Genomic DNA, 27,507 nt, shown 5'->3' with positions numbered 1-27,507 from the left:
CAGATCACCTACACATGTACGTATAGCTTCTCTTACAATGAGAATATAATTGACATTGACAAGATTTATAGTACGACTGTTTAGGTTAGGACGATAGTGCAACACAATGACCCAGGAACCTCTCACGAATCTGGTCGCTGTGAGTTCAAATCCAGCTCATGCTGGCTTCCTCTCCCTCCATGTGTGGGAAGGTCTTCCAGCAACCTGTTGTGGGATGGTCGTGGGTTCTCAAGGGCTCTGCAGGGTTTTCTGCCATCACAGTGCTGGCCACCGTTGTATAAATGATATATTCTTCAGTACAGTGTAAAATACCAATCAAATGAATAAATAAAACTATAACTGAGGCCTCCGATGCCTAGCATGCATAGTGGATAGGATCTTCTCAGTAATGTTAGCGCTGTACTTTTCTGGCATTCATTGCCAATTGACCATGGGAAAGGCTCCTAGCGACCTGGGAATCGTTGTGGGTTTCTGCTGGGCTGGGCCTTGTTTCCTCCTACCTTAAATGAATGCTGGCCGACGTTGTATAAGTGAAATATTCTTGAGTAAAACACCATCAGCTTCAAACAACATGACTTCAGTCTAATGAATGCAATATGGATAAATGCCTAAGCTATTTGACTTTAATCTTGCACCAAATTATGGTAGCTTGGACATGCAGTATTCTGCACATATGCAGTTGTTGTTGAGAGGAATGTGGTGTTCGCCAAGCTAAAACAGTATGGGAGGTATGAGTGTGTTATTTCAGAACTATAAAACAGAGTTGTATTGTATTGGAGCTCATAAATAGACTAAGAATAAACTAAATTAACTTATCAAAAGTTATTTAAAAACATATCATAGAAGATGTAATAATACATCATATTAGTGTTCAGGTTAAGTTATACACTAGCATGAGAGGTCAAGCAGACAAAGGCACAGTGAATTTATTTCATGATTTACCCAGAGGATTTAAGCTCTTTTTGTTGTATGCTGCAAAGCCCACTTTAACTTCCAAACATCAAGCTAAAACTTTTTGTTATCAGATCTCTTCCCGAAGTATTGGTTTTGAAAGTCGACTTTGTAGCCATTAAATACATATTTCAGGAGAAGAGTTTTATGACAATTCTTTAGAAGACATGCAGTTTTTATGAATATATTTTCCTTTTACGCGCACAGAGAATATGTTTTCCTGAGGATGAAAAGCTAATTAAAAGTGTCATGAGAATAACCTTTAAGTTCAGTTTTTTTCAAGGCTGAAATAGTTCATGTGATTCGTTTGTTTGTCATTGTTCTTTTGTTTGTCATTATTCTTTTGTTTGTCATTTTTCTTTTGTTTGTTTCTATTAATTTGTTTGTCATTGTTCTTTTGTTTGTCATAATTCTTTTGTTTGTATTATTCCTTTATTTGTCATTATTCCTTTGTTCCAGCCTAGCACACCTCAGTTATCCCCTCAGGAGGAGCAGGAGAAGCTGCTGGAGGAGGCCCTCAGTGTGGTTAAGAACCAGGCCTTCCAGATGAAGAGATGTCTGGTAAGATACCCAAGTTGAATCGTCACTTTATATTGTTGCCTTAATTTTTTATTTTTGTGAAGTTTGATTAACTTCTTAAGTTGTATCATGAAAAGTATCATTATAAGGCCTTTATGTGCTTCTGAAGTGTGTTTTTCCATTCCAAGCTTGTGGTGAAATGCAGTAAGTGAAAAAGTATGGCATTGATTAGGTATCCGTAACACGGAAGTTACAGGTTCAAACCCAGTTTGACTCAGCTGGCTCACAAGGAGATTTTTAGATACTTGAATAGGTAGTATGGTTTCTTTCACTGACAAACCTGAACACTGTCATATAGGTACATGGTTTTGAGTGTGGCCTAAAACAGCAGTTAAATGTTAATAGTAAATGCAGTGGACTGATACATTACTGTACATGTACGTGTTTGCTTGGTATGCAGATTCTACACTTTCAGCTATACTCAAAAGAATAATTTACCTTAGCATGTTTTAATTATATTTGTTTCAGGACAAAGGGAAGCTGATGGATGGGTTAAAACATGCCTCTAATATGCTGGGAGAATTGAGAACTTCTATGCTCTCGCCAAAAAGCTACTATGAACTCTGTATCCTTTACAGGGTGATTTAAGCATTGATGCTAAAAAACCCTTCGTTAAAAATTAAATTTTTGGTAGAGTTTGATTGATGCAGGAAAGACACACACATTTTGTGATAAAGAAGATACATTTCTGTATGGCTGGGAAAGCCAGCGTACTTGTGCTACCCAGATGAATAAACCAAATGTGGGGTAAACAAAAATTACATGTCGCACTCAACTTTTCTCTGAGTGCTCTGGTTTACACCACCCATATATATGACCACCGTCATGTAAGTGAAGCATTCTTGTGTACAGTGTTGAAAATTAATGTCATTTGCTTTAGGTTTGAAATATTTGTACTGTGTCAGTAATTCTTAGTTAACGTCATCTTATTTATCCAAAGGCAATCACCCAAGAAAGTGCATTTTTACTGGCAAGTAAAGGTGATTAAAAATAAATATTTATTTTGAAACCTACATTTTCCCAGTATGTTATCATCTTCCAAGCAAACCTTGAAACATCTTTCTATAAACATAAATAACTCAGAACCAGGTGAAATTTTTAACTTAAGGACAAAAATCTGGTCAATTACGTAGTAAATGTGTGACAATCACTGACTTAGATATGAGTGGGATACAGATACACAGAATTCACCTTGACACGCCCGCCCTCCAGATATGGGAATCTCAGATGAGCTGCGTCACCTGGAGATGTACTTAGTGGACGAGTTCCAGAAAGGCAGGAAGGTGGCTGATCTGTATGAGCTGGTCCAGTACGCTGGCAACATTGTACCCAGGCTGTGAGTTTGTTCTTAGAATTTTTTTTATAAAATGTAGATGCATACAGCATGTATGTTCAAGACAGGTAGCATCTGTACAGTTCACTCGCTGAAGGCAGCAGAAAGCTGATGATAGAGTGAAAGATAACATGAGATGGTGTGGAGAAATGATCACCTTGGATGATATTCTGAGAACTAGGGCTGATAATAACTGGAAATAATAACTGGAAATCTGGAAACCTGTGCAAATTGTGAATGTCAGCAAAACTTTGGACATAGAAGGCCATGGAGCAGAGTTTTATATTAACCTGCATGCTATTTAGACAGTGTTTTCATCGCTATGTCTACACAATAAAAGTGTGTTGACGAGAATAAAAGGACAAATGTCTGAATGTCTACAACCATGAATGCAAGTGTTTCTGTCTGTTACAGATATAATGCAGAGTGTGTAATTTAGACTAAGACTTTGAGCTTGTTACATGTTACTTGGTATTTTCGTGTAAAGTACAGATGCATATATAGGAACAATGTATGTAAGGAACAATACAAATGGTTTAATGTGCTACTGGAGAGTACATTGTGTGCTACATTGTAACCCACTGCTGCATATGTGAAACCAACTCTTATAGGGGGCCTCCATGGCTCAGAGGGTTAGCGCGCTAGTGCAGTGTAATGACCCAGGAGTCTCTCACCAATGCGGTCGCTGTGAGTTCAAGTCCAGCTCATGCTGGCTTCCTCTCTGGCCGTACGTGGGAAGGTCTGGCAGCAGCCTGTGGATGGTCGTGGGTTTCTCCCGGGCTTTGCCCGGTTTCCTCCCACCATAATGCTGGCCGCCGTTGTATGTGAAATATTCTTGAGTATGGAGTAAAACACCAATCAAATAAATAAATAAATAAATCCCTATAGGCAGTATGACGCCACAAAACGGCTATAGTGTGCACAGCACACTGACTCAGGAACATCTCACAAATGTGGTTGCTGTGAGTTCAAGCCCATCTCATACTAGCTTCCTCTCTGGTCATAGGTGGGAAGGTCTGCCAGTAACCTGCAGATTGTTCTGGGTTTCCCTTAGGCCCCACCTGGTTTCTTCGTATTGCCATTGTATAATTGAAATATCCTTCTGTATGGGGTAAAACAGTTATCAAATAAATAAATCACTCTTGATGTGTTACACATCTATGCTTCAGGTATCTGTTGATAACAGTGGGTGTGGTATACATCAAGTCAAATGAGCTGTCACGTAAGGACATTCTCAAGGACCTGGTGGAAATGTGCCGTGGCGTCCAGCACCCACTGAGGGGCCTCTTCCTGCGTAACTACCTCCTCCAGTGCACCAAAAACGTCTTACCAGATGTTGAAGAGGAACAGAGGTGAGCATGTGGTTATCATCTCTTAAAATGCTTTAGTAGTTGTCAGATGTGTTTGCCTTTAATTCCCTCCCTGCAATAAATGCCACTAATGAGACTTCAATCTACAGTTAACTATTCAACAACATAACAAAAACAACTTGATAAATCATAAAAGAAACACATTAGTGTGGTTTGAGAGTAGTAGGGGTTATTTTTGTTGCTGCTGCCATAGATTTATTTATTTGATTGGTGTTTTACGCCGTACTCAAGAATATTTCACTTATACGACGGCGGCCAGCATTATGATGGGAAGAACCGGGCAGAGCCCGGGGGAAACCCACAACCATCCTCAAGTTGGTGGGAGACATTCCCACGTACGGCCGGAGAGGAAGCCAGCATGAGATTGACTTGAACTTGTAGCGACCGCATTGGTGAGAGGCTCCTGGGTCAAAGCACCACACTGGCGCGCTAACCGACTGAGCCACGGAGGCCCCGCTGCTGCCATAGACAGGATATCTTAGGTGATAAAGGATAGAACATATAGACCATCCTCCATATGAAGACAAATGTAGTATAATAAAATTAGCACAAACAGGCAAACAGAGTAAATACACACACGCACTCACATATAAATAGATATATATGTATGTAAATACATAGGGTGTGGTGGGAGGAGAATAGAAGTGTACAGATAATGCCACCGTCCCCGGGCAAATTGTGGGTGGTTACTATAATAACTGTTAGTAGTTAAGGCAAAAGTAGGCCCCACCCAGGATTGCTACTTCTTCTGTAACCAGTTGCCTCCACATGTATCTGTGTAACGCTTAGGTTTGTTGTACCCACAACTAATCACTAGGGAATGGCGTTAAGTAACAATCAAATAAATATATAAATTTTAGCACTGACTATTAATATGTGAATATATAACATCTGTACATGGCATTTTATCACATTGGGGATACATGTAATTTGTTTTAACCATCCATCAGGAAGGCAAGTGGGGACTTCAAATTGAAATATCATTCTTGTTTTAAACATACTTTAATTCGGATTACGGAACAAAAGTGAGCATGATATAGTATTGTTCCATTTACATATGTGGAGGCAACTGATTTCCAACAACATAAAATTAAATAATGAGAAGAAAACTATATATTGAACTGACTGAACAGTAGGGGTGTCATAGTGTGACGGCCATCACATAGTTTATGTTAAAATAATAAAGTGGAGATATTTACAATGGGCTGATCAGTCCATTCACATGACAGAGATAAGATGACAAAAATTAATATGTACATGTATGTTATTAGTTACAGAAACAGGTGTACATATACAAATATAGATACATGTATTACACTAAGTGTTAAGGTGTCTTTAATCATTTTGCAGACACTCAAAACAATCGCCTCGTTACTCTTCTGACTGACATCATGTTGCTCATGGAAAAACAAAGAAGTGTCCATCATATCCAGTCACTTTTATTGTATCTATCGTCACTTCCCTATGACCAATAGGGATGATCAGTGGTCATTATTATTTTGTTTGTGTGATCGGTAGGAGTGAAATGAATCGTGGAACATATATTTTATCTGAAGAGATAAGATCGTGATACCATTTCTGATACCCTTATGTATTGTCAGTGGTGATTACTGGTAGTAATTGCAGGAAATGCCAGAAACTTTCAGCGTGTTTAATACTGATGTTCAGACAAAGACAAATTTGTTGGCATGTGACTTTGAACTTGGACACATCCATGTACACATACCCTCATTCTTCTAATTTTTGGGACAGATATTAGTAGCGCTGACAGCAGAATATTACATTTCTTTCCTACCTTTTTAGAGAAGTAAAGATATGAGTATTAGATGGTCTAACCATGTGAGAAAATAGAAACTTAGTCTTCCTGCTAGTTACATATATATTGGCTAAATTGAGTAGACCAGGTGTTCCAAAAATTATCAGAAATTGGGGTCCCTTATTCTTCAACCTTTTTGCTTAAGATAGAAAACTTTTAGTGTGATTTGTGCACCTTTTACACTAGATTTTGGGGACAAAATTACATTGATTGGGTTGGACAATTTGAGACCTTCACCAAAAAGTATAATGTTAGCAGTCTACACAGGATTCCCTGAGAATATGTTTTGAATAGGAACCTTCCGAACATGCAGAAAGGTTGAAGAATTACAGTTTGTCACAGTTTATTACTTATTAATGTAGGAAGAGGGTAACATTGATGTATTGTCCAGATTTTGTATTGAATTTGTCTAAAATTTTGTATTGAATTTGTCTAAAATTTTGTATTGAATTTGTCTAAAATTATCATAGTTTTGTTTAATGAATGTTTGTTTTTATGAATGTTTTGGGGTTTATCAGTAAGACAGAGTTGGAGTCTGGCACAGTGAAGGATTCCATTGACTTCATCTTGCTGAACTTCTCCGAGATGAACAAGCTGTGGGTGAGGATGCAGCATCAAGGTCACTCCCGTGACAAAGACAAGAGAGAGCAGGAGAGGCGTGAACTGAGGATTCTTGTTGGCACAAACCTTGTGAGACTGAGTCAGCTCGAGTGTATCAACATGGACAGTTACAAAAAGGTGAGTTGCCTCACATGGAATGTAATAGAAAAAGTGAGTCATCTGGCATGGATTGTAATGGAAAAGTGAATCATCTGACATGGACTGTAACAGAGAAGTGAGTCCTTTGACATGGACTAGCAGAAAAATGAGTCATCTGACATGGACTGTAACAGAGAAGTGAGCCCTTTGACATGGATGAACAAAAAAGTGAGTCATCTGACATGGACTGTAACAGAGAAGTGAGCCCTTTGACATGGATTAACAGAAAAGTGAGTCATCTGACATGGACTGTAACAGGGAAGTGAGTCCTTTGACATGGACTAGTAGAAAAGTGAGTCATCTGACATGGACTGTAACAGAGAAGTGAGTCCTTTGACATGGACTAGCAGAAAAGTGTGCCATCTGACATGGACTGCTCAAAAAAAGTGTGTCATCTGACATGGATCATAACAGGGAAGTGGGTCAAGTTACGGATTAAGTTCAAATTTCGCGCTGCTTGGTCCATCTTCAAGGAATGTATGGGTGTTTTTGTCACGTTTTAGGCATTTTGTCAAAGTGGCTAATCATAATAAATTGAAAAGGTAATACTTCACTATCACAGGTTACAGATCAGGCGCTGTTTTGTTCATTTTTGACCAACTTGTAGGAAATGTTATTGTATCCTGGCACATTATTGTGCTCTGCTGTGTAGCAATTGTATATGGTGTCCATTTTGATAGCTAAAACCACTAGGGAATATATATTACAACAACACTTATGCTTGTTTATCTGAAAATCCCTGTCTGTATGGTATACTTAAATGTAGCTGTGTATGATTATATGACAGGTGTTGTGTTTTCTGTGTTGCAGGTGGTGCTGTCAGGTGTCCTGGAACAGGTGGTTAGCTGTAAGGATGCTATAGCTCAGGAGTATCTTATGGAGTGTATTATTCAGGTCTGTCCATAACACCACAGCATGATATAAAATAACCTTCAAAAAAGAATGTCAAGTCCAGCTCATGCTGGCTTCCTCTCCGGCTGTACGTTAGAAGGTCTGGCAGCAACCTGCGGATGGTTGTGGGTTTCTCCCCAGGCTGTGCCCTGTTTCCTCCCACCATAATGCTGGCCGATGTCATATAAGTGAAATAATCTTGAGTATGGCGTAAAACACCAATCAAATAGATAAATAACATAAATCAAGAAAGAGTGTTTGATTGAGAATTTATCCCATGACAAAGTTTACTCTTTTTGAGTCCTTTTGAGAGATCTGTAACAGAAAGGTACTTGGGGGTTTGTTTGGTAGATAATTCTCTGCACCAGAAGAAATTTTAGATCTAATGCAGTGTACTATTAACATGCTAGACACAGTTTGTCCTCTCAACTCCTCTCACAGTTAGATCATGGTGGAAAAAGCTATGGATTTTGAGCAAAGGAAGTATTCTTGATCAGTTAATGAATGACTAAACCCTTGTTTGGTGAGTGGTCTGGGCTATATTAGCTCTAACCTCCAGTACTTCGTCAGAATCTTAGCATCATTTAATTGACGTCAAATGTTATTTTCCCAGCTCTTCAAGATGACGTCATATTAAAGACAGTCTAACATTCCAGTTTCAGAAACTGATACTTATACATTGTAACATTGTAGATGATGTGTTACAATCCATTATGGACATAATGGAAAGGTCCTGCTTCACATTAGTTCCATGGGATTTAGCAATTAGCCGCCTTCCCATTAGAAATAAAGACACTTACATCTGGGGTACGAAGGACAGGATGTTTGATTTTAAGGGTGCATATCATGAGTGCATATCTGGTCAACACAGTACATGAATGGCTTGAAAAAGCAATGAAATAAAATCACTTGACAGTCAGTCTGGCAAAATAATTGATTAGAACCAACAACAGAAATAATGATTGAGTTTATTGTTTCATTATAAAGGTGTTCCCAGATGATTTTCACCTGCAGTGCCTGAATGCATTCCTGCGGGCGTGTGCTGAACTTCACCCTGATGTCAATGTTAAGAACATCATCATCGTTCTGATAGACAGGTAAGGTTGTCCATCACCAATCATGATAAAGGGCTAATACAAGTTTGATTTAAATACTTGTTACTTGTGATTATGCAACGTTGCTTATGTTTATTTATTTATTTATTTGATTGTTTTTTTTACGCTGTACTCAAGAATATTTCACTTATATGACGGCAGCCATCATTATGGTGGGAGGAAACCGGGCAGAGCCTAGGGGAAACCCACAACCATCCGCAGGTTGCTGCCAGACCTTCCCACGTACGGTCTGTGAGGAAACCAGCATGAGCTGGACTTGAATTCACAGCAACCGCATTGGTGAGAGACTCCTGGGTGATTACACTGCGCTAGCATGCCAACCAACGGAGCGATGCGTTGCTTATGTAGTTATTATTATGATTGTAATCATGTGTATGTATGAGCTGGTTTAGGTTAGGTTAAAGGCATTTATATTTGCTAATCTCAATAAATGTAGGGGCAGCACAACCATTGGCAAAGTGGGGGGCGGGGCGTCATGCATAACAGAAATGGCTGCTCTAGAGAAAGTGGGGGCTAAGTGTTTAGTCTATAATCAGCATTTAAGTATAAGGGTTATATCTCTATAATTCAAGTAAATTAGGTGAGGGTCCAGAGTCATGACTAACAAAATTAGCTACTCTCTAGAAAAAGTTGGCCCTGAGTGTTAAGTCTAGAATCAGCGTTTAAGTATAAGGGTTATATCTCTATAATTCAAGTAAATTAGGTGAGGGTCCAGAGTCATGCCTAACAAAATTAGCTACTCTCTAGAGAAAGTTGGCCCTGAGTGTTAAGTCTAGAATCAGCGTTTAAGTATAAGGGTTATATCTCTATAATTCAAGTAAATTAGGTGAGGGTCCAGAGTCATGCCTAACAAAATTAGCTACTCTCTAGAAAAAGTTGGCCCTGAGTGTTAAGTCTAGAATCAGCATTTAAGTATAAGGGTTATATCTCTATAATTCAAGTGAATTAGGTGAGGGTCCAGGGTCATGCCTAACAAAAATAGCTACGCTGTAGAAAAATTGAGGCCTGAGTGTTAAGACTAGAATAAACATTTAAGTATAAGGGTTGTATCTCTTTAATTCAAGTAAATTTTTTAAGTTTATCTAGTGTCTCATCTGATAAATAATATTGATGTCACTGGGACAAGGAATGGTGTTTATGTGATTGGATGGGTATGTTACATTACATATGTTACATTACATATGTTACATTACATTATGAGTATTGATATATTTCATTGTGATTATGGATATATAAATATTTTGTTGTTATTTTTGTTTTTTTTTGTCAGACTTGCCCAGTTTGCTCACAGTGAAGAAGGATCGGGGATTCCCTCTGATATCCAACTCTTTGACATCTTCTCACAGCAAATTGCACAAGTCATTCAGGTGAGTTAATTTTTCACTTCCATTCATGGAGGGGCCTCCGTGGCTCAGTTGGTTAGCACGCTAGCGCAGCGTGATGACCCAGGAGTCTCTCACCAATGGGGTCGCTGAGAGTTCAGCACATGCAGGTTTCCTCTCCAGCCGTATGTGGGAATGTCTGTCAGTAACCTGCAGATGGTCGTGGGTTTCCCCCGGGCTCTGCCCAGTTTCCACCCTTCATAATGCTGGCTGCTGTCGTATAAGTGAAATATTCTTGAGTGCAGCGTAAAACACCCATCAAAAAAATAAATAAATAAAACCTTTCATGGATACCAACAGTTCATGATCAGCTTGCATGACTTTCAGTTACTAGATCAGATGGGGTGTGAGTTCAACACTGGTATTAGGCTGGGAATTTGTAGATTTGCTTGTACTCACTGCTTGTGGGGCTTTGGAGACAAGTGATTGCTGACACTCGGGTGGCCAGTTGCAGAGTCTAATATTTGTTGAAGACCACCTGTGTTCCGCAGATGTGGTGTGCATATCTGTACATTACATGAACAAGTAATGTTTGATAGTTTACCCTAGGTGGTTTGGTTTTCTCCACCCATAAAAATGACCGTCGTCATGTAAGTAAAATATTCTTGAGTATGGCATTAAGCTTAAGCAACAGTCAAATAAATAAATAAATGAAATGAATAATGGTAAAAGTTGGTTAGCGCGCTAGCACAGCGTAATGACCCAGGAGTCTCCAACCAATGCGGTTGCTGTGAGTTCAAGTCCAGCACATGTTGGCTTCCTCTCTGGTCGTACGTGGGAAGGTCTCGCAGCAACCTGCGGATGGTCATGGGTTTCCCCCGGGCTCCGCCCAGTTTCCTCCGACCAGAATGCTGGCTGCTGTCGTATATGTGAAATAATCTTGAGTACGACATAAAACACCAATCAAATAAATAGATTAATCATTAAAGCGCTGTCTGATAACTAAAATTGTAAGTGTATCACTTGCAGAACCGACCAGACATGCCCCCTGAGGACATAGTATCCCTGCAGGTGGCCCTCATTAACCTGGCTCTCAAGTGTTACCCAGACAAAGTGGACTACGTGGACAAAGTGCTAGAAACCACGGAGGAGATCTTCAACAAGATGAACCTGGATCAGTAAGTCTGCAGCACAAGCAGGTTCTGTTAGGTCATGGTGAAATATTCTATTAGGGCTGAGTGGACTAAGTGTTTCCTTAGCCTGTGCAAGCCGCAGTCGGGTTTGTGCTGGTTTAGCTTTAAGATAGACATGTGTTTCTGATTATAAATTTGGCTCTTCTGAGCTAAATCTAGGACTTTCTTTTTAGGAAAAAAATTTCACACAAAAAAGGAAGGAATTTATCTGAAATAACACAAAACCCCAGGCGGTTCTGAAATAATGATTGGTATGTCTCTTTTTCCTCTGTGTCATTTGGTGTTGTGTTCATAGTTTGTAAAGGAGAAATGTCTACATGGTTTATAACATGCACAAATCAGAGTGGCTATCCTGAACATTTTTTTGTCAGTCAGGAGTTGTTTGTATTTATTTTGGCTATAAATGAAAAAGACAGAAATTTTACATTTTCTGTAAAGTGGAAAAAAAATCTTCTATCAGATTCCCCCCCACCCCCCCGCCAAAAAAAGAAATCAGTTAATAAATATAAAAGAAGACTGAAGAATTTCAGGGTAGAGCATTGTTTCTGAGGATCAGTAGGGTTCTGATGGTCTAAGCAGGTTGATGTCTTAGTACATTGGTCACAGTAATGATATATACATGTCACATCCCTCAGCTTGGAGCACGGCAGTCCAGTGTGGAAAGAGCTACAGAGGCTGATGAAGATCCCCATAGACTCCTACGACAACATTCTGACTGTTTTACAACTGGGGCACTACGGGCCAATGTTTGAGTACTTTGACTTCAAGGGGCGTAAAGTCATGAGTGCGTATCTCATCAACAACGCACTGGAGAGCGAGACCAAGATTCCCAGTCAAGATGAGGTAACTCTGTTGTGATTTCTTTCAGTTGTGTGCACACACTATGGTCAATTAATCACCATGGTGACATCAGGCACTCAGTACTGGTTGCAATAGTGGTTGTTCATGTGTCACTACCGTGGGTAATTCTGAAAAATGTTGTACGTCATTCGAGCTTGGGGCCATGTGACGGGGATACTCATAAATGGTTTTATATATATATAAGAATTTTTACGTGTGAAACAGTTGCCAGTTCTGTTTCAGAGATGTTTCCATCCAATAGTTAAAAAAAAATCAGTCTTGTTTCTCTCGGAACCAGAGCAGCTTTTTAAACATTATCGCCAGAGATTTTTACAAGAATATGAAGTAGTTACAGTGAAAGTTACAGTGACGAGTTGAAAATCAATGTGCCATTCTCTCTCCAGGTGGATTCAATCCTGAATATTGTGAATGTGTTAATACAAGACCAGAACGATCAACCTGAGGAACCAGATGATCCAGAGGACTTTGCAGAAGAGCAAGGCCTGATGGGAAGGTTTATACATCTCCTCCAATCAGATGATCCTAACCAACAGTTTCTGGTAAGACAATCTGTCCGACATGAGAATTGGCATTTGTGATGTGCAAAAATGTACTGCATGCTATTAAGTATTATCTCTACATATACGGTAAAAGATGTAAAATTACCCCTGTGAATTAGCTCCATGTTTTATCTCATTCCGACAGTTCTGTTGATCTTAGAAAGGTGATTTATGCTTTGTTTTGAAGATAAAATGGTATGCAACTGGGACAAATGTTACGTTTTATGACCTCCATGAATATTGGCCGCTAAAATGTATTTTTGGGGTAAAATTTTTAGAGCATGACTCTGGTTCAAACATAGAACATGCTGGCAAAGCTGTTGCTTTACTAGGGTTCGTATGCTGTCGTTGGAAACCTTAAAAACCCTGGAAATTTAAAGTAACTTTTCCAGGCCTTGAAAAGCTCGTGTTTTGAAGTTGGTGTCGAAAAAGCCTTGTAATTGAGATCCAGCTTTGCATACATATTGCAGGCTGATCTGTAAGCAGACTACAGAACCAACCTTAGCTACTGAATATAATATGCTGACATTCTGTGGAGAAATTTATTTCCAGTATCTCCAAAATTCTTTGATGCACATATACATAAAGTATGTGTGTGATGGAATTTAGGAAAGTAATACGATGATTTTATATTGTAGAATATTTATTCCAAGTTGCCTGGAAAATGTATATTTTGAAAATGTAAATTTCAAATCTGTAACCCTTTTTATGTCAGAGGTTAATCAGGTGCTTACACAGGCAGAGGTTTCCATCAGCATCGTCCCTGTTGCCTGTACACACAAACCTGAGAACTGTGGTGTGTATGAAATATTCCTCGTGTGAAACATCTTGTTTTTTGTATTGCTTTTTTTTTGTTTAGATTTTAAACACAGCTCGTAAACATTTTGGTGCAGGCGGGGATCAGAGAATTAAGTATAGCCTGCCACCAATTGTCTTTGCGGCTTATAGACTGGCGTTTAAATACAAGGAGCTGAAGGATGAGGTAAGAAAGTTAAACTGTATTTTGGATTTAGTAGTTGATGTGGAGTGTATTTGCTAAAGAGGAGAATGATGTTCTAGCCTTTAATACATCTAAGGGGCCTCCATGGCTTAGTTGGTTAGTGGGCTAGTGCAGTGTAATGACCCACAAGCCTCTCACCAATGCGGTTGCTGTGGGTTCAAGTCCAGCTCATGCTGGCTTCCTCTCTGGCCGTACGTGGGATGGTCTGTTAGGAGCCTGCAGATGATCGTGGGTTTCCCCTGTGCTGTGCCAGGTTTCCACCTACCATAATGCTGGCCGCCGTCGTAAAAGTGAAATATTCTAGAGTACGGTGTAAAACACCAATCAAATAAATAAATAAATAACTTAATACATCTACCTCTCTTGCTCACGGTTGAGAATAACATAACAGCTGGGAAGTATCTAAATGGTTGCCATTTATCAGGGAAAAAAAAAGCTGATTGGTATGTAGACAAATGTTTTAATGGCATTGGAAACTGTTTTTGTTGTTTATCCTTTGCAGGATGAAAACTGGGAAAAGAAATGTCAGAAAATCTTCCAGTTCTGCCATCAAACAATTGGGGCTCTTATCAAAGCTGAGCAGGCCGAGATTCCACTGAGGTTATTCCTCCAGGGGGCGCTGGCAGCGGGGCAGATCGGCTTTGAGAACCATGAGACAATGGCCTACGAATTCATGTCACAGGTGGGCAAACTTTTAGCAAACAACATTAAACAAACAAAAACTGTAAAACTCGGTATAAATAGTACAGGATGTCAGCTGTATAAAACGTTTTAATTGCACAAATCAGTATGAATTTTCATCGGAATGGAATTGTGTACAATCAGAGATCTTTCATATTCTTAAGTCCAGAAGCCAACGCTGAACCCATGGCTCTGTTTATCTATGTGTCTCATTTGATTTAAAGGATACATGAAATGCTTGGTTTCTATTTCTTAATACGGAGTACATATATAGGATATGGCCTAACACATAAAAGTACAAAAAAAGGTTTATTCTTGGGGCGCAAAAATGTTTTTAAGTTATGGTTTTCATAAGAACCAAGCAAGCAGCTCGGGAATTAAGTAGTCTGATTTGATGACGTCAATGATGGTAGCTGTCAAAACAATTTTCTCTATGCGTGTGTGTGTGTGTGTGTTTGTGTGGGGGGGGGGGTGACCTTGAATTCGGGGGCGCTAAGCTGGCCCTGCATTTCCAGTATGTTCATCGATGAGGTTATTTCAAAATATTTCTGACCATGAATGGAAAATATGCATAGATAGAAAATATAGATGGGTTATTCATAATGTAACACATGGAAATTTTCTTTTCACATCCCTCAAAACCATACTCTGTGTTTTCTCTTACCTCTTCATGCATCCTTTTTCATGCATTTTTCAAAAGCTAATACTGAGTGTGCGGTGGGGTGGGGGGTGGGGGGGGGGGGTTAGCGGGGCGTAATATTAATTTGCATCAAAACGGAATCAGATGATTGCCAGGATTACATAATCTCGTTATGGCGAAATGACAAGGTATGTGATGTCATACTTCAGTATGGAATGAGTGTGATGTATTACAACAACAACAACAACATGGCTGTGTGTACTGCCAACCCAAACAGGACAAAAACGCAACACATTTTGGCAAATGTAGAAGTTTTAGTATGAGAAAGTCTACTGACAAACATTCCAAAATGTGTAAATGCATACAAAGCTCTGTGCAGGCAATTACCTAGGAGCCTCCCATGAATGCAGTGGCTGTGACTGCAGGTCCAGCTCATGCTGCCATCCTCTCCCACCATATGTGGGTAGGTCTGCCAGCATGTTATGAATGATTTTGGGTTTCTCCCAGGCTCTGCTCAGTTTCCTCCCACCATAATGCTGATAGCCACCATTGTATAAATGAAATATTCTTGAGTATGACATAAAACACCAATCCAATAAATAAGTAAATAAATAAATATGGCTATGATCAATTTCTCCCACCATAATGCAGACAGCCATCAATGCATAAATGAAATATTCTTGAGTACGACGGGGAAAAACACCAGTGAAATAAATAGATAAATAAATATGACCATGATAAATTTCTGGCAGGCTTTCTCTCTGTACGAGGATGAAATCAGCGACAGTAAAGCACAGCTGGCGGCCATCACGCTGATCATTGGGACGTTTGAGAGGATGTCCTGTTTTGGGGAGGAGAATCATGAGCCTTTGAGGACACAGTGTGCTCTGGCTGCCTCTAAACTGCTGAAGAAACCGGACCAATGTAGGGGTGTAGCCGTGTGTTCTCATCTGTTCTGGTCGGGCAAGTCGGCTGGACATGAAGGAGAGGTAGGCATGATTCGTGTGCAGATTTTAGCTGTGTAATGGTGTAGCTGTGTGTTCTCATCTGTTCTGGTGGGGCAAGTCGGCTGGACATGAAGGAGAGGTAGGCATGATTCGTGTACAGACTTTAGCTGTGTACTGGTGTAGCCGCGTGCTCTCATCTGTTCTGGTCGGGCAAGTCTGCTGGAAATGAAGGAGAGGTAGGCATGATTTGTGTGCAGATTTTAGCTGTGTAATGGTGTAGCTGTGTGTTCTCATCTGTTCTGGTCGGGTAAGTCGGCTAGACATGAAGGAGAGGTAGGCATGATTCGTGTACAGACTTTAGCTGTGTACTGGTGTAGCCATGTGTTCTCATCTGTTCTGGTCGGGCAAGTCTGCTGGACATGAAGGAGAGGTAGGCATGATTCGTGTGCAGATTTTAGCTGTGTAATGGTGTGGCTGTGTGTTCTCATCTGTTCTGGTCGGGCAAGTCGGCTGGACATGAAGGAGAGGTAGGCATGATTCGTGTACAGATTTTAGCTGTATAATGATGTGGCTGTGTGTTCTCATCTGTTCTGGTGGGGCAAGTCTGCTTGACATGAAAGAGAGGTAGGCATGATTCGTGTGCAGATTTTAGCTGTGTAATGGTGTGGCAGTGTGTCCTCATCTGTTCTGGTCATGGTGAAGGAGAAGGAAGCATGATTTGTGTGCAAATTTTGGCTGTGTAATGGTGTGGCAGTGTGTTTTCATCTGTTCTGGTAGCCATAAAGGGGAGGTAAGCCTGATTCAAGGGCAGATTTTCACTTCATGATACCATCTCATTTCTGTAATACCCGGAAGCTGGAGACAGCCTTGTGATCTCCTTAGTTACAGACAGCATGGGTGAAAAAAATGTATTACCTATGTTTGAATCGTGCTCAGCAATAGTGTGTTCTTTGGATTGGTATAGTTTTTGCCTTTCCGGATAGTTTGAGTATGACTAGAATGTAGGTGATTGTTTTTTGTGAACCAAGGCTTACTGGTCACTGACAGAGTGGCAAACATGGGCCTACCTTATTATGCTTCAAAGCAGGGTGGCCATTTCAACTTCCAGGCTGTCTTACAGAATGTATGTATTTGTGACTTGGTATATTCAATGGCTATAAATCTTTCTTGATTTAGAGTGCCAAAATTCATTTTACAAGCATACTGTGAAGTTAATCATTTTGTTCCAGACTATTACGGGAAAAGCTTGAAATGTAAACTTTCATTTGTTCAAACCCTGTTTGTAGGAGTCATGGTTACAACAAGCAGTTGATTTATTTATTTATTTGATTGATGTTTTACGTCGTACTCTAGAATATTTCACTTATACGACGGCAACCGGCATTATGGCAGAGCCTGGGGAAGCCCACAACCATCCGCAGGTTGCTGGCAGACCAATAAGGGGTTGATGATGCATATAGGTCCATTTCTGCAGCCTTACTGTCAATGAAGACCACTTGGCTTTCACTAATTTGCCAGTCTCTGTGTTACACTTAGGAAAGTTTGACAGAATCTTTCCAAAGGTTGCCACACACTGACAGACAGCATATACATGATAAATTCTTGATGTTAAATAATAATAAAAATAATAAAGAAATGAATAAATTGTTGATCTTTCTGGTGAAACAGTCTTTTGAGTCTACTTTTTGACCATTAACCTTGTTTCTTCAAATCTATTTGCATATTTAATGACAACTCCATATGCAATTCATCTTCGGAAATTTGTAGATTATGGCAATAATATATGTTTTGGTGCCCAACGTAAAGGCTTTCTCAACCAGCCCATGATTTTTACATTGTTCTCAGATGCAGGATGGGAAGCGTGTAGTGGAGTGTCTCAAGAAAGGCCTGAGGATAGCTAACCAGTGTATGGATAGCTCTGTGCAAGTCCAGCTCTTTGTCGAGTTACTCAACCATTACATCTACTTCTTTGAGAAAGGCAATGATCAGGTAAGAGTTCCTGTTGCAAGTTTAGAGCTCAAACTTGCCCAGGGTGTGGTTACTGCAGTGAGCATCTTTGGGTTGTTTGCTATATTATATAACAAACTGTGTATAAGCCGAGACGGCATGTCAGATTCGAATAAGACAAGGTCTCTCCCAAGCTAGTGTAGTGTGAGAGAAAGTCATCTATTATTTTGCTCCATAAATCAAATATTTGGTCAAGTTGGGCTACAATTTATACTGAAGCACTTAGCAGAGCTGCTAACCCTTGTTCCTTTTAACGTAAACAGAGATGAATTTTCAGTTTTTGTAACCCATCCGTCAGTGTGAGTGGAGAAGAGGAAGCTGTACAGGGTTTTGCAGCTCTTTGTACGTCCCTATTGAGGAATCATTCTGGAAGAAAGTATTACATGTCCAGTGCCAATTTGCAATTGAACTGTCAGATTAGTAGCTATGTCAAGTCCCCTAAAAAGGCCATAATTTTGTCGCAAAAGAATGAAATGTATCAGTATTGATTTGTAACTTGTCAGTGTGAAGCCACAAGCTAAGTTTAAGTTCAGTGTGATGAAACCATTCGGAACAAGTCTGGAAAACATTACCAATACTGTGTTTCACCTAAAGATCGGCATATAAGTACATTTTGAGAAGGACTTCTTCAACCCTTTCACATGTTTGCAAGGTATTTATCAAAGTATATTCTGAAGGCATTATTCTGTGAAGCCCTGAAATTGGCCAATCCAGTCAATGGAGTGTTGTCTCCAAAATCAAATTCAAAGTGTGAATTAAGGCTGTTATCTAACAGCGTTGCCGAGGTTCAAGCGAGTAGATTTTTTTCATGGTAATAATAATATAATTGTTTTTGTGATAATGGTGAAAAACACGAAAAAAGTGTAAAGAAATGTACTGGATTTGAACCCTACACTGCAAAGCATCATTTACAATTGGCCAAGTACTGAAGACTAGGATAGAGATTAGGATCTTCTGCTCATACCTGAGGACAAAAGACAGAAAGAATACATTGTCACAGAGCTAATGATGTTCCACTGTAAACTGCAGTCAGTGGTTTCATGCAGTCTAGAACGAAGCTCCCATGTGTGTTTGATTAATGATATTTATCAGTTTTGAAAATTGACCTACTTTTGAGCCGAGTTCATTGGAAAGTTTTGGCCTTATTTGCATACCAAACTAAAAGTCTTTTACAATATGGGTTGGGTGATCAGCCTAAAAACTGTAAATGAAAAGTTTATCTTGATAGATTTAGCCGCTTTGGAGAAGAAATTTTTTTTAGCTAATCAATAAACAATGGCTGCTTAATCCCGTGGCTGGTAAAACAGCAAGAAGCGTTAAAAGTTGTTTCATATGTTCCTTGATAAGACTCGAAATTTTGGTTTTTCTGCCTTTACCGATTTTGGAGATATTGTAATTTTACAAGTTGACCAAGAATAATAATAATAATAATAATAATAATCCGAACGATTTCAAGGTGTCCTGGTAGGGTACTAGTGTGGACCTGTAATAAACTGCACTAAAAGTTGCTCTTTCACACGCGAAAAGGTTAAGGAATTAAGGTGTTAAAAAAGGCCTTAAAATGATACCTATGAGGGCAACACTAGGTTTTCTGAAAATTAGCTTCACAAAAAGCTCTTATAATATCCCCATATGTTGGATAAATCAGTCTGTATCAAGCAAAATCAAATCGCTTGAAAACTGCTAAACTTCAGGTTATATCTTTTGTCACAGCAGCTCTCCTCTATATCATTGCATTACTCTATTTTTTATTACTTTATACTCCGGTAATTAAAGCTATGGCTCATTACTGTTTTCAGTGGCATAGTGGCATAATTTTCTCCCCCCAGGCACCCACCCACTCAGATATCAGGCCTTACTCAGAAGAAGTGGTTTTTGTGTCAGCCATGGATTACAAACAGCATAATGTACACAGCTGACTGATTTATGCATCCACTTGTCAAGTGTCCTATTTCATACAGAATGCTTAAACAATTTTGGCGTCTGTGAAGTGGGTCATGAATACATTTATAAATATATCTTATGTATTATTTCTATGTCATCTTAATCCCCAGGTAACTGTGCAGGTAATCAGTCAGTTAATTGGAAAGATCAAAGAAGATGTTCCAAACTTGGAGGCCAATGAAGAGACGGAGCAAATCAATAAGCATTTCCAGAACACATTGGAACACCTGCAGCTACGACTGGACTCTAAAGACTCTGAAGGTCCTATGTACAAAGGCTTGACTCTCTGATGAGGCAGGGAGGGAGGGAGGCAGGACTGCTGACAAGTGTGGCTCTTGCAGATGCATTGTGGGGATGGGCAAATCATGACCTGTGCCGCGGATGATTCCTAGTGGTGTGCAAACACTTCAGAGCAAAGCTGGACAATATGGGAGAATTCTACTATTGTGGCAAGCCTGTGTTATTGGATTGGTTGATTTCATTTTGAAGTATCTGCCTCGTTACATGCCAGAGTATTTGAAAACGTTACTCTATAGGAATGTCAGTGTTCTGTGAAAACCATGTGTAGATGAACCAGTCAGTTGCCTTGTTTTCATAATAGTAAAAATGTACATGTATGTGAATATCAGCATTCTCTGACCACCAGGCCAGTCTTTTCCTTTGTGTTTAGAATCTACTTCTGCAAACTCTCACGGGTTTCCCCCAGGTTCTGCCCAGTTTCCTTCCCACCATAATGCTGGCTGTTGTCGTAAAAGTGTAAAACTCCAAAAAAAAAATCAAATAAACAAATAACATTGCCACAGAAAGGATGCATAGGAATTATCAGTGTACATATGTGTATATGCCATCACCATGTTATGTTAGGTGTTCATTTGTGTTAAGTATCTGCTTTATTGCATGCCAAAATAAAGCCCTGTGAAAATGTTAGTATACTGTGACAAGCACGCTTTGGTATAAAATATATCTGTTTCATTGCATGCCAGAATAAAGCTTTGTGAAAATGTTTATATATAGTCACAAGTCTGTGCTACAGATATCAATTCATCTGATTTACATTAAACACCTGAGAGGTGTGGTTTGTAACATGCTACAGGTAGAGGAGTTTGAGAATAAGCCCAGTCATCATTTCAGGGGTCTGGCAAGCTCACGCCAATTTAGGCAAGACAAACAAATACCGTTATTTTACAGCATGTGCCAACGACGCCATGGAGTTGACAGACTCCACTACAGTGTGTACAAGATGTATGCATTCTGGTAGTGGCTATGTAGAGATGGTGCTAAAGCTAACATTTCGTTTGCTCACTGAAATGTGAGCGTGTTTATTGGCTTTGTCACATGTATGCACAATCCCATGAGCACACTCTTCCTACCCCACTCACCCCTCGCAGCTGTGTCCAATTACCAAGAAATGCAATCAGACTCAAGGGACACACTTTCGAAACCAATCAGCTACACTATACATGAAATACAGCATATTCGATCAAGCAACTGCCGTAAATCACGGTTAACCTGAAATATGGTATAGCCAGTCTCGCAACTGCCGTAAATCACGGTATACATGAAATATGGTATATTCAGCCTAGCAACTGCCGTAAATCACGGTATAAATGAAATATGGTATAGTGTCAGTCTAGCAACTGTCATAAATCATGGTATACCTGAAATATGGTATAGTCAATCTAGCAACTGCAGTAAATTCACACTCTACCTGTGTGTGTTTGTTTGTTAGTTAGTAGGTGTGTTAGCTGTTAGTTATTTAGTTAGTAGCTCTGATACAGCAAGAACATGAACTCTTCCGTTCACAGCAAAAACCTATAGGAATGTGGGAATATCAGTATGCCATTTTGTTATGTGAACCATTTAGCTCATTTTCTGTTAATTAAGGTATCCAGATCACAAATGGCACCTTAAAGAAGTGTGGAAAAATCATTACACAGGCATTGAATTTTTTTTTTTTTTTGATTGGTGTTTTACGCCGTACTCAAGAATATTTCACTTATACGACGGCGGCCAGCATTATGGTGGGAGGAAACCGGGCAGAGCCCGGGGGAAACCCATGACCATCCACAGGTTGCTGGCAGACCTTCCCACTTACGACCGGAGAGGAAGCCAGCATGAGCTGGACTGCTGGACTTCAACTCCCAGCAACCGCATTGGTGAGAGACTCCTGGGTCATTACGCTGCGCTAGCACGCTAACCAACGGAGCCACGGAGGCCTCGGCTACAGGCAGTGAGACAAAGTCCACCTTTTGTGAACTGTTCAGCTCATTTGACTGTTTGGTTCATAATCTGTGTGAAAAGCATCGTTTCAATGGCAAGAAGACTGTGACAGGGAGCTTCAACCCTTGTCCTACTTGCCGTTTCTTGCCGACGAAAGCCACATGATCAATAAATTCTTAAAGTGCATGTCAGCTTGACTTGTGTTAATAGGGGAGTGAAGCTTGGTCAACGGTACACATAAATCAGATATGCAGAATGACAACCTCATGATCCGGTTGTGTTTGAAAATTCTATATATATTCACTCTGGTTGTGATGGAAACCAACATACATTTATTACAGGGGGTAACTTATTCTGTTCATGTTATCACACACACTTCCCTGCATTGGATTTTTAAATCAGTTAAATTTTTTACCTTTGATTTCAAATCTGGCAAGCTCACACTACCTTACATGTAATTCCTCAACATTTTCGCATATAAAGAGCAACTTTCAGTGCAATTTATGCACGTTTTTAATTTGAGATTGGAGACAAAACTCCATTGGCTGCATTGGCCAGTTTCAGCCCTTCACAGAAAGTATAAGTTGATCAGTGAACACTAGTAATATGCTTGAATAAACACTCTGAAAACATGCGAAATTAAAGGTTGAAGAATTACAGTAAATATTAGTAATGAGAAACACTGCCTGTTCAGCAAGTCGATCCAGCTAGGCTTTGTGTGTCGTGAAAAAATGCAGGAATTGGGATGGGAAATAGTTCCCTTGACACGTGATCCCACTTCTCAATGCAAGTTTAATTCAAAATGATAGGACTGACACGTTAACATGAGTCTGTCCCATAACCTGCAAATATCACTCTGTCCTGCTTCATAAAAAGTGAATTTTCCTGAAAATGAGTCTGATCATGAGTTCTAAAACATTATTTTTCACCCAACATGAATTTCCAACAAAGAACTGGTGTCCCATACACGTTTCAGATTTATCCACTTGAAATCTTTTCTTAAAAACGCGTAAAATGGAATCTGATCCAACATGTGGCCAGATTGGTGGGGAACTTGTAACCTAAGGCCTACATGTAGCATGGGCTATCCTTTCAAGATGGCCAGCTTGTAACTGGTCAGTGATGCTGTGTTCAAATCCAGCTTAAGCTTTTTTTTTTTTTGTGGTGTTGTGCTTTTTTATAAAATTTCAATTCTAACTTCATCTTACAAAGCTGTTTATCATAGCATGTAAAATATCCTTTATTATGCTGTAATATAATTATAAAACAAATAAGTAAAATAAAATAAATCGTCACAAATTATGTCGATGGAATTTGATCGCTTTATTTAAGAATAAGACAGTACATTGTCTGATGCTCTAGTTATACTGGGAAAAGTGTTTTACAGGTTGTTACCCCACCATCAAGATGTCCATGTATTCATTTCCTTCTGAAACACTGTAAACTGTGAAATGTTCAGAAAATTTGGCCATTAAAAATCCGTCTAAGAAATGACACCATTACTCATCCGGTCACTTCCTTATTCAGCTCCAAGTCATGAATTTCCCACCAAGTGAAATCTGCTTGAAAGAATTTCTAATTTGATATTCAAGACAATTAAACAACCCATAGTAACAATCATGGCATCATTAAATCACGGCAGTGTTTCTAATTAAAACTGACAGGAAGAATTCAGCCAGCCTTTGGAATTAAAGACATGTTTGCCAAGCAGATGTTTCTATTTTGTGACCATTGTGATTAATCATTAATTGGATTAGATGCTGGATTGATTATTATTAATTAGTGCATGGTCAGCCTTGTAATTACAATTAGGAAAATGGAGCAAATATTTAATTACATACCAAGACAATTTGAAGATTGTGGAAAAGTCAAGTCATGTCTTGTAATGAATGTTACCCAAATCTTGGTGAACCTCTAAGCAGGTTGAGGATTTTTCTGTATTTTATCTAAAATAACACCCAAACAAATCTTTTTCAGACAGAATAAAGGTCATGAACTATTCCTTTTGGTGCTGAAACTTACATTTTCCCCCAGGAACAGCCATTAAAACTTCTTTCTAAGTTTAACAGGGCTCTCAGAATCAGGCAAAATAAACGATGTAAAAGGTCATGTTTTGAAAGGTAGGTCAAATACAGTATTTATTCATTAGATTGGGGTTTAACACGGTACTCAAACTTTTTCACATACAATAATGGCACTCGGGTCTATAAGCTAAAGAAAATTTAAAGGAGAAGAAAAGATAAAAATGATGAAAGAGCATCAAAACTTATTTGCAAATATGATCTTCAATATTTTTGGGGATTTTTTTAAGAGTAAAGGGTATTTGAAAATATTTTTGTATGGTGGGTCTTTGGGACCAACGTTTGGTACTTATCTTTGTTGCATAATAATGTTCTAAATAAGGATGTGATGCTTGTCTAATAAATTTATTTGAATGCAAATCTGTTGTTTATATCAAAACATGCATTTAACCTAAATTATGATAATATATACGAAAATATTAAAAATATAAATATGATCAAAATTGAGGTTTAATACCTTTGTTAGCTGAAAAGAACAAATTCTGGTGCAAAAATATTGATTAAACCTATGTCACACCCTCATTTATGACATTACTAAACAAAGACTATAAATACCAAAAGGTGGCCCTAAATACCCACCATACACAAATTATTTTCAAGTGTCTTTTTCTCCTTACAGAAAAATCATAAAAAAATATTGAAGACCACATTTAGGAATAACTTTTCCCACTCTTTCAGCAGAACTTTGTCATTTTTATGTTTTCTCCACCTTTAAGTGCGTGGAGTCAACCACTGGCATGTACTAGGATCCCTGTACATTTACTTATTTATTTTGATTTATTTGATTGGTGTTTTACGCCATACTCAAGAATATTTCACTTATACAACGTCGGCCAGCATTATGGTGGGAGGAAACCGGACAGAGCCGGGTGGAAACTCACGACCTTCCGCAGGTTGACGGCAGACCTTCCAAGAGAGGAAACTAGCATGAGCTGAACTTGAACTAAAAGCAACCGCATAGGTGAGAGGCTCCTGGGTCATTACGCTGCGCTAGTGCGCTAACCAACTGAGCCACGGAGGCCCCGATACCTGTCCATGTATCTCACACACCCTCTGAAATGTCTGATAAAAACCCCAGCTGAACAACCTGGATTACAAGCCTGCGAGCTTTCTACCACACTATATGTGCAATGCCTTGGCAGGCAAGACTCTGAAAGCTTCAGAACAAAATAAGCTCAGAATAAGCTGAGTCGACATTTCAGGAGTCTCGCAAGGTTTGAATGAGACGAACTAACATGGCTAAAATACGCGATTTTACGGAAGCTGATAATGACGAGATGTATATCGAGTTTATCAAGTACTGTAAAGTTGTGCCCTTTAGCTGCCTTAGTTTGCCAGATTTCCCACCCAGCTTCGTCCACATCTGGGTGAACCCGTGGGACGACAAAGCTTACAGAAAATGAATGATCCACTTTTAGTACCACGTACAACCCATCATTATGTTTCCATTCACACAATGACTTCCATCCTGGCCTTGGATAGGAGAGTTGTGTATTCCCCACGCGGCTCTCGCCGTTTGTGGGCCCTTGCTGACAATAAGTGGTTGACGACACTCAAGCCTCTGCTTTCACAATCTAATGTTCGCTAAAGGCCACCTGTCTTCCATGCTATAACCCTCGAGAATTTTGGTATTACACGAAAAGAAGGCGATCAAAGACTATAAATTTCATGTTACACTCCCATTTGCATGTGCAAAAATGCTCCTCTGATGACGCACATGGAACATGACTAATCTATAAAACCAATATTATTCATATATATATATATATTAAAAAACCAAGATATTATTCTTGGTGAGGATGCCACACGCCAAGCGCTGAACAGCTTGCCCTTTCTCGTGACGTCACTTTTATTTCATTCTTCAGCGAAGCTATTGTGACATCATGACGTCATGGAAAATCACCTACGTGGCAGACTGCAGCTCCATTCCCGGTGAAGGCAAATTGTGGTGTAATGATGTTACAAAAAGAACGCAGGTGAATGTATGCACTTGCCAGTGTGACAGACGTTTTCAACCAATTATAACAACCTCGTCTACCTTATTGACCATAAAAATGTCACTAGACACCCATAGCAAAAACATTACGTGTATTTCTTAACCGATATAATGTGTCTATACGTCACACTAAGGGAAAAGTTACTCTATCTTGCCCCAGGTTGGTAGTTTACCCTGGGAACTTTAGATTCTCTTACCCACAAAACTGACCCTCATTGTGGAAATGGAAACATTTTTGTGAATAAAAGAACAAGTTTTTAAAGATGTCTTTTAACTTGATTTGAGATCAACATAACATGAATTGTTATTATACAGACTTATATCGGAGGGGCCTCCGTGGCTCAGTCGGTTAGCGTGTAGCGTGGAAGTTTTGTTCCTGCCATTGGGATGTTTTGTGTGAAATCTGCTATTCATTCCTGCAATTGGGATAGTGCTTTGAGTGAAATCTATTGTTCATACCAGCCATTGAGATGGTGCATTGCGTGAAATCTGTTGTTTATTCCTGCCATCAGGATGACAAATTGTGTAAAATCTGTTGTTCATTCCTGCCAATAGGATGATGTATTGTGAAATCTGTTGTTCAATCCTGCCATTAGGATGATGAATTGTGAAATCTGTTGTTCATTCCTGCCATCAGGATGACTAATTGTGTGAAATCTTTTGTTCATTCCAGCCATTCAGATGGTGCATTGTGTGAAATCTGTTATTCATTCCTGCCATCAGGATGATGGATTGTGAAATCTGTTATTCATTCCTGCCATTGGGATGATGGATTGTGTGAAATCTTTGTTCATTCCAGCCATTCAGATGGTGCATTGTGTGAAATCTGTTATTCATTCCTGCTGCCATCAGGATGATGGATTGTGTGAAATCTTTTGTTCATTCCAGCCATTTGAATGTTGTTTTGTGTACAAATTGGTAATGAACAACTCATGCACAACAAGTGAACATTCAGCTTATACTCGAGTTGCACTGGAAGAGGCACCCCATTTCAATACCATTCTCTTCTGAGCACATTTTGTGCATCAATCATCAAACAGTTGCTAAAGCTCTTTACAAATATAACCTTTCACCCTTTCTTCTGTCACACTATCCTAGACGGACGGAAAGCCATTGAAGTACAACATCAGAGGCTCTTTGTTTCCGATACCATGATTGTTTTAAGAGGCCTTCCCTTTTAGTGCATGAGGGAGGGTAGAGTAGTTAAGAAACCTCATGGCTACGGTATCAAAGGGATTGGCAAACGTTAATAATAGTGCTGT

General features: G+C 39.4%; 1 protein-coding gene across 1 annotated transcript; it reads left to right on the top strand.

The window, feature by feature from the left end:
* The first annotated feature begins 106 nt into the window (after nucleotides 1-106).
* LOC135465957 (vacuolar protein sorting-associated protein 35-like) lies at nucleotides 107-20,963 on the top strand. Its single transcript, XM_064743339.1, has 17 exons — nucleotides 107-139; nucleotides 1,411-1,512; nucleotides 1,999-2,095; nucleotides 2,743-2,866; nucleotides 4,033-4,215; nucleotides 6,568-6,787; nucleotides 7,619-7,702; nucleotides 8,687-8,796; nucleotides 10,085-10,181; nucleotides 11,166-11,314; nucleotides 11,965-12,172; nucleotides 12,574-12,729; nucleotides 13,589-13,711; nucleotides 14,232-14,411; nucleotides 15,803-16,039; nucleotides 17,843-17,986; nucleotides 20,059-20,963. Exons 1-17 carry the CDS (start codon nucleotides 107-109, stop codon nucleotides 20,236-20,238), a joined length of 2,427 nt encoding a protein of 808 aa, XP_064599409.1. The 3' UTR covers nucleotides 20,239-20,963.
* The last annotated feature ends 6,544 nt before the right edge of the window (nucleotides 20,964-27,507 follow it).

The sequence above is a fragment of the Liolophura sinensis genome, chromosome 5 (assembly GCF_032854445.1).
Source record: "Liolophura sinensis isolate JHLJ2023 chromosome 5, CUHK_Ljap_v2, whole genome shotgun sequence".
Lineage (NCBI taxonomy): Eukaryota > Metazoa > Mollusca > Polyplacophora > Chitonida > Chitonidae > Liolophura > Liolophura sinensis.
Note: the sequence above shows the minus strand (reverse complement) of the source record. Positions and strands in the feature narration are given on the sequence as shown.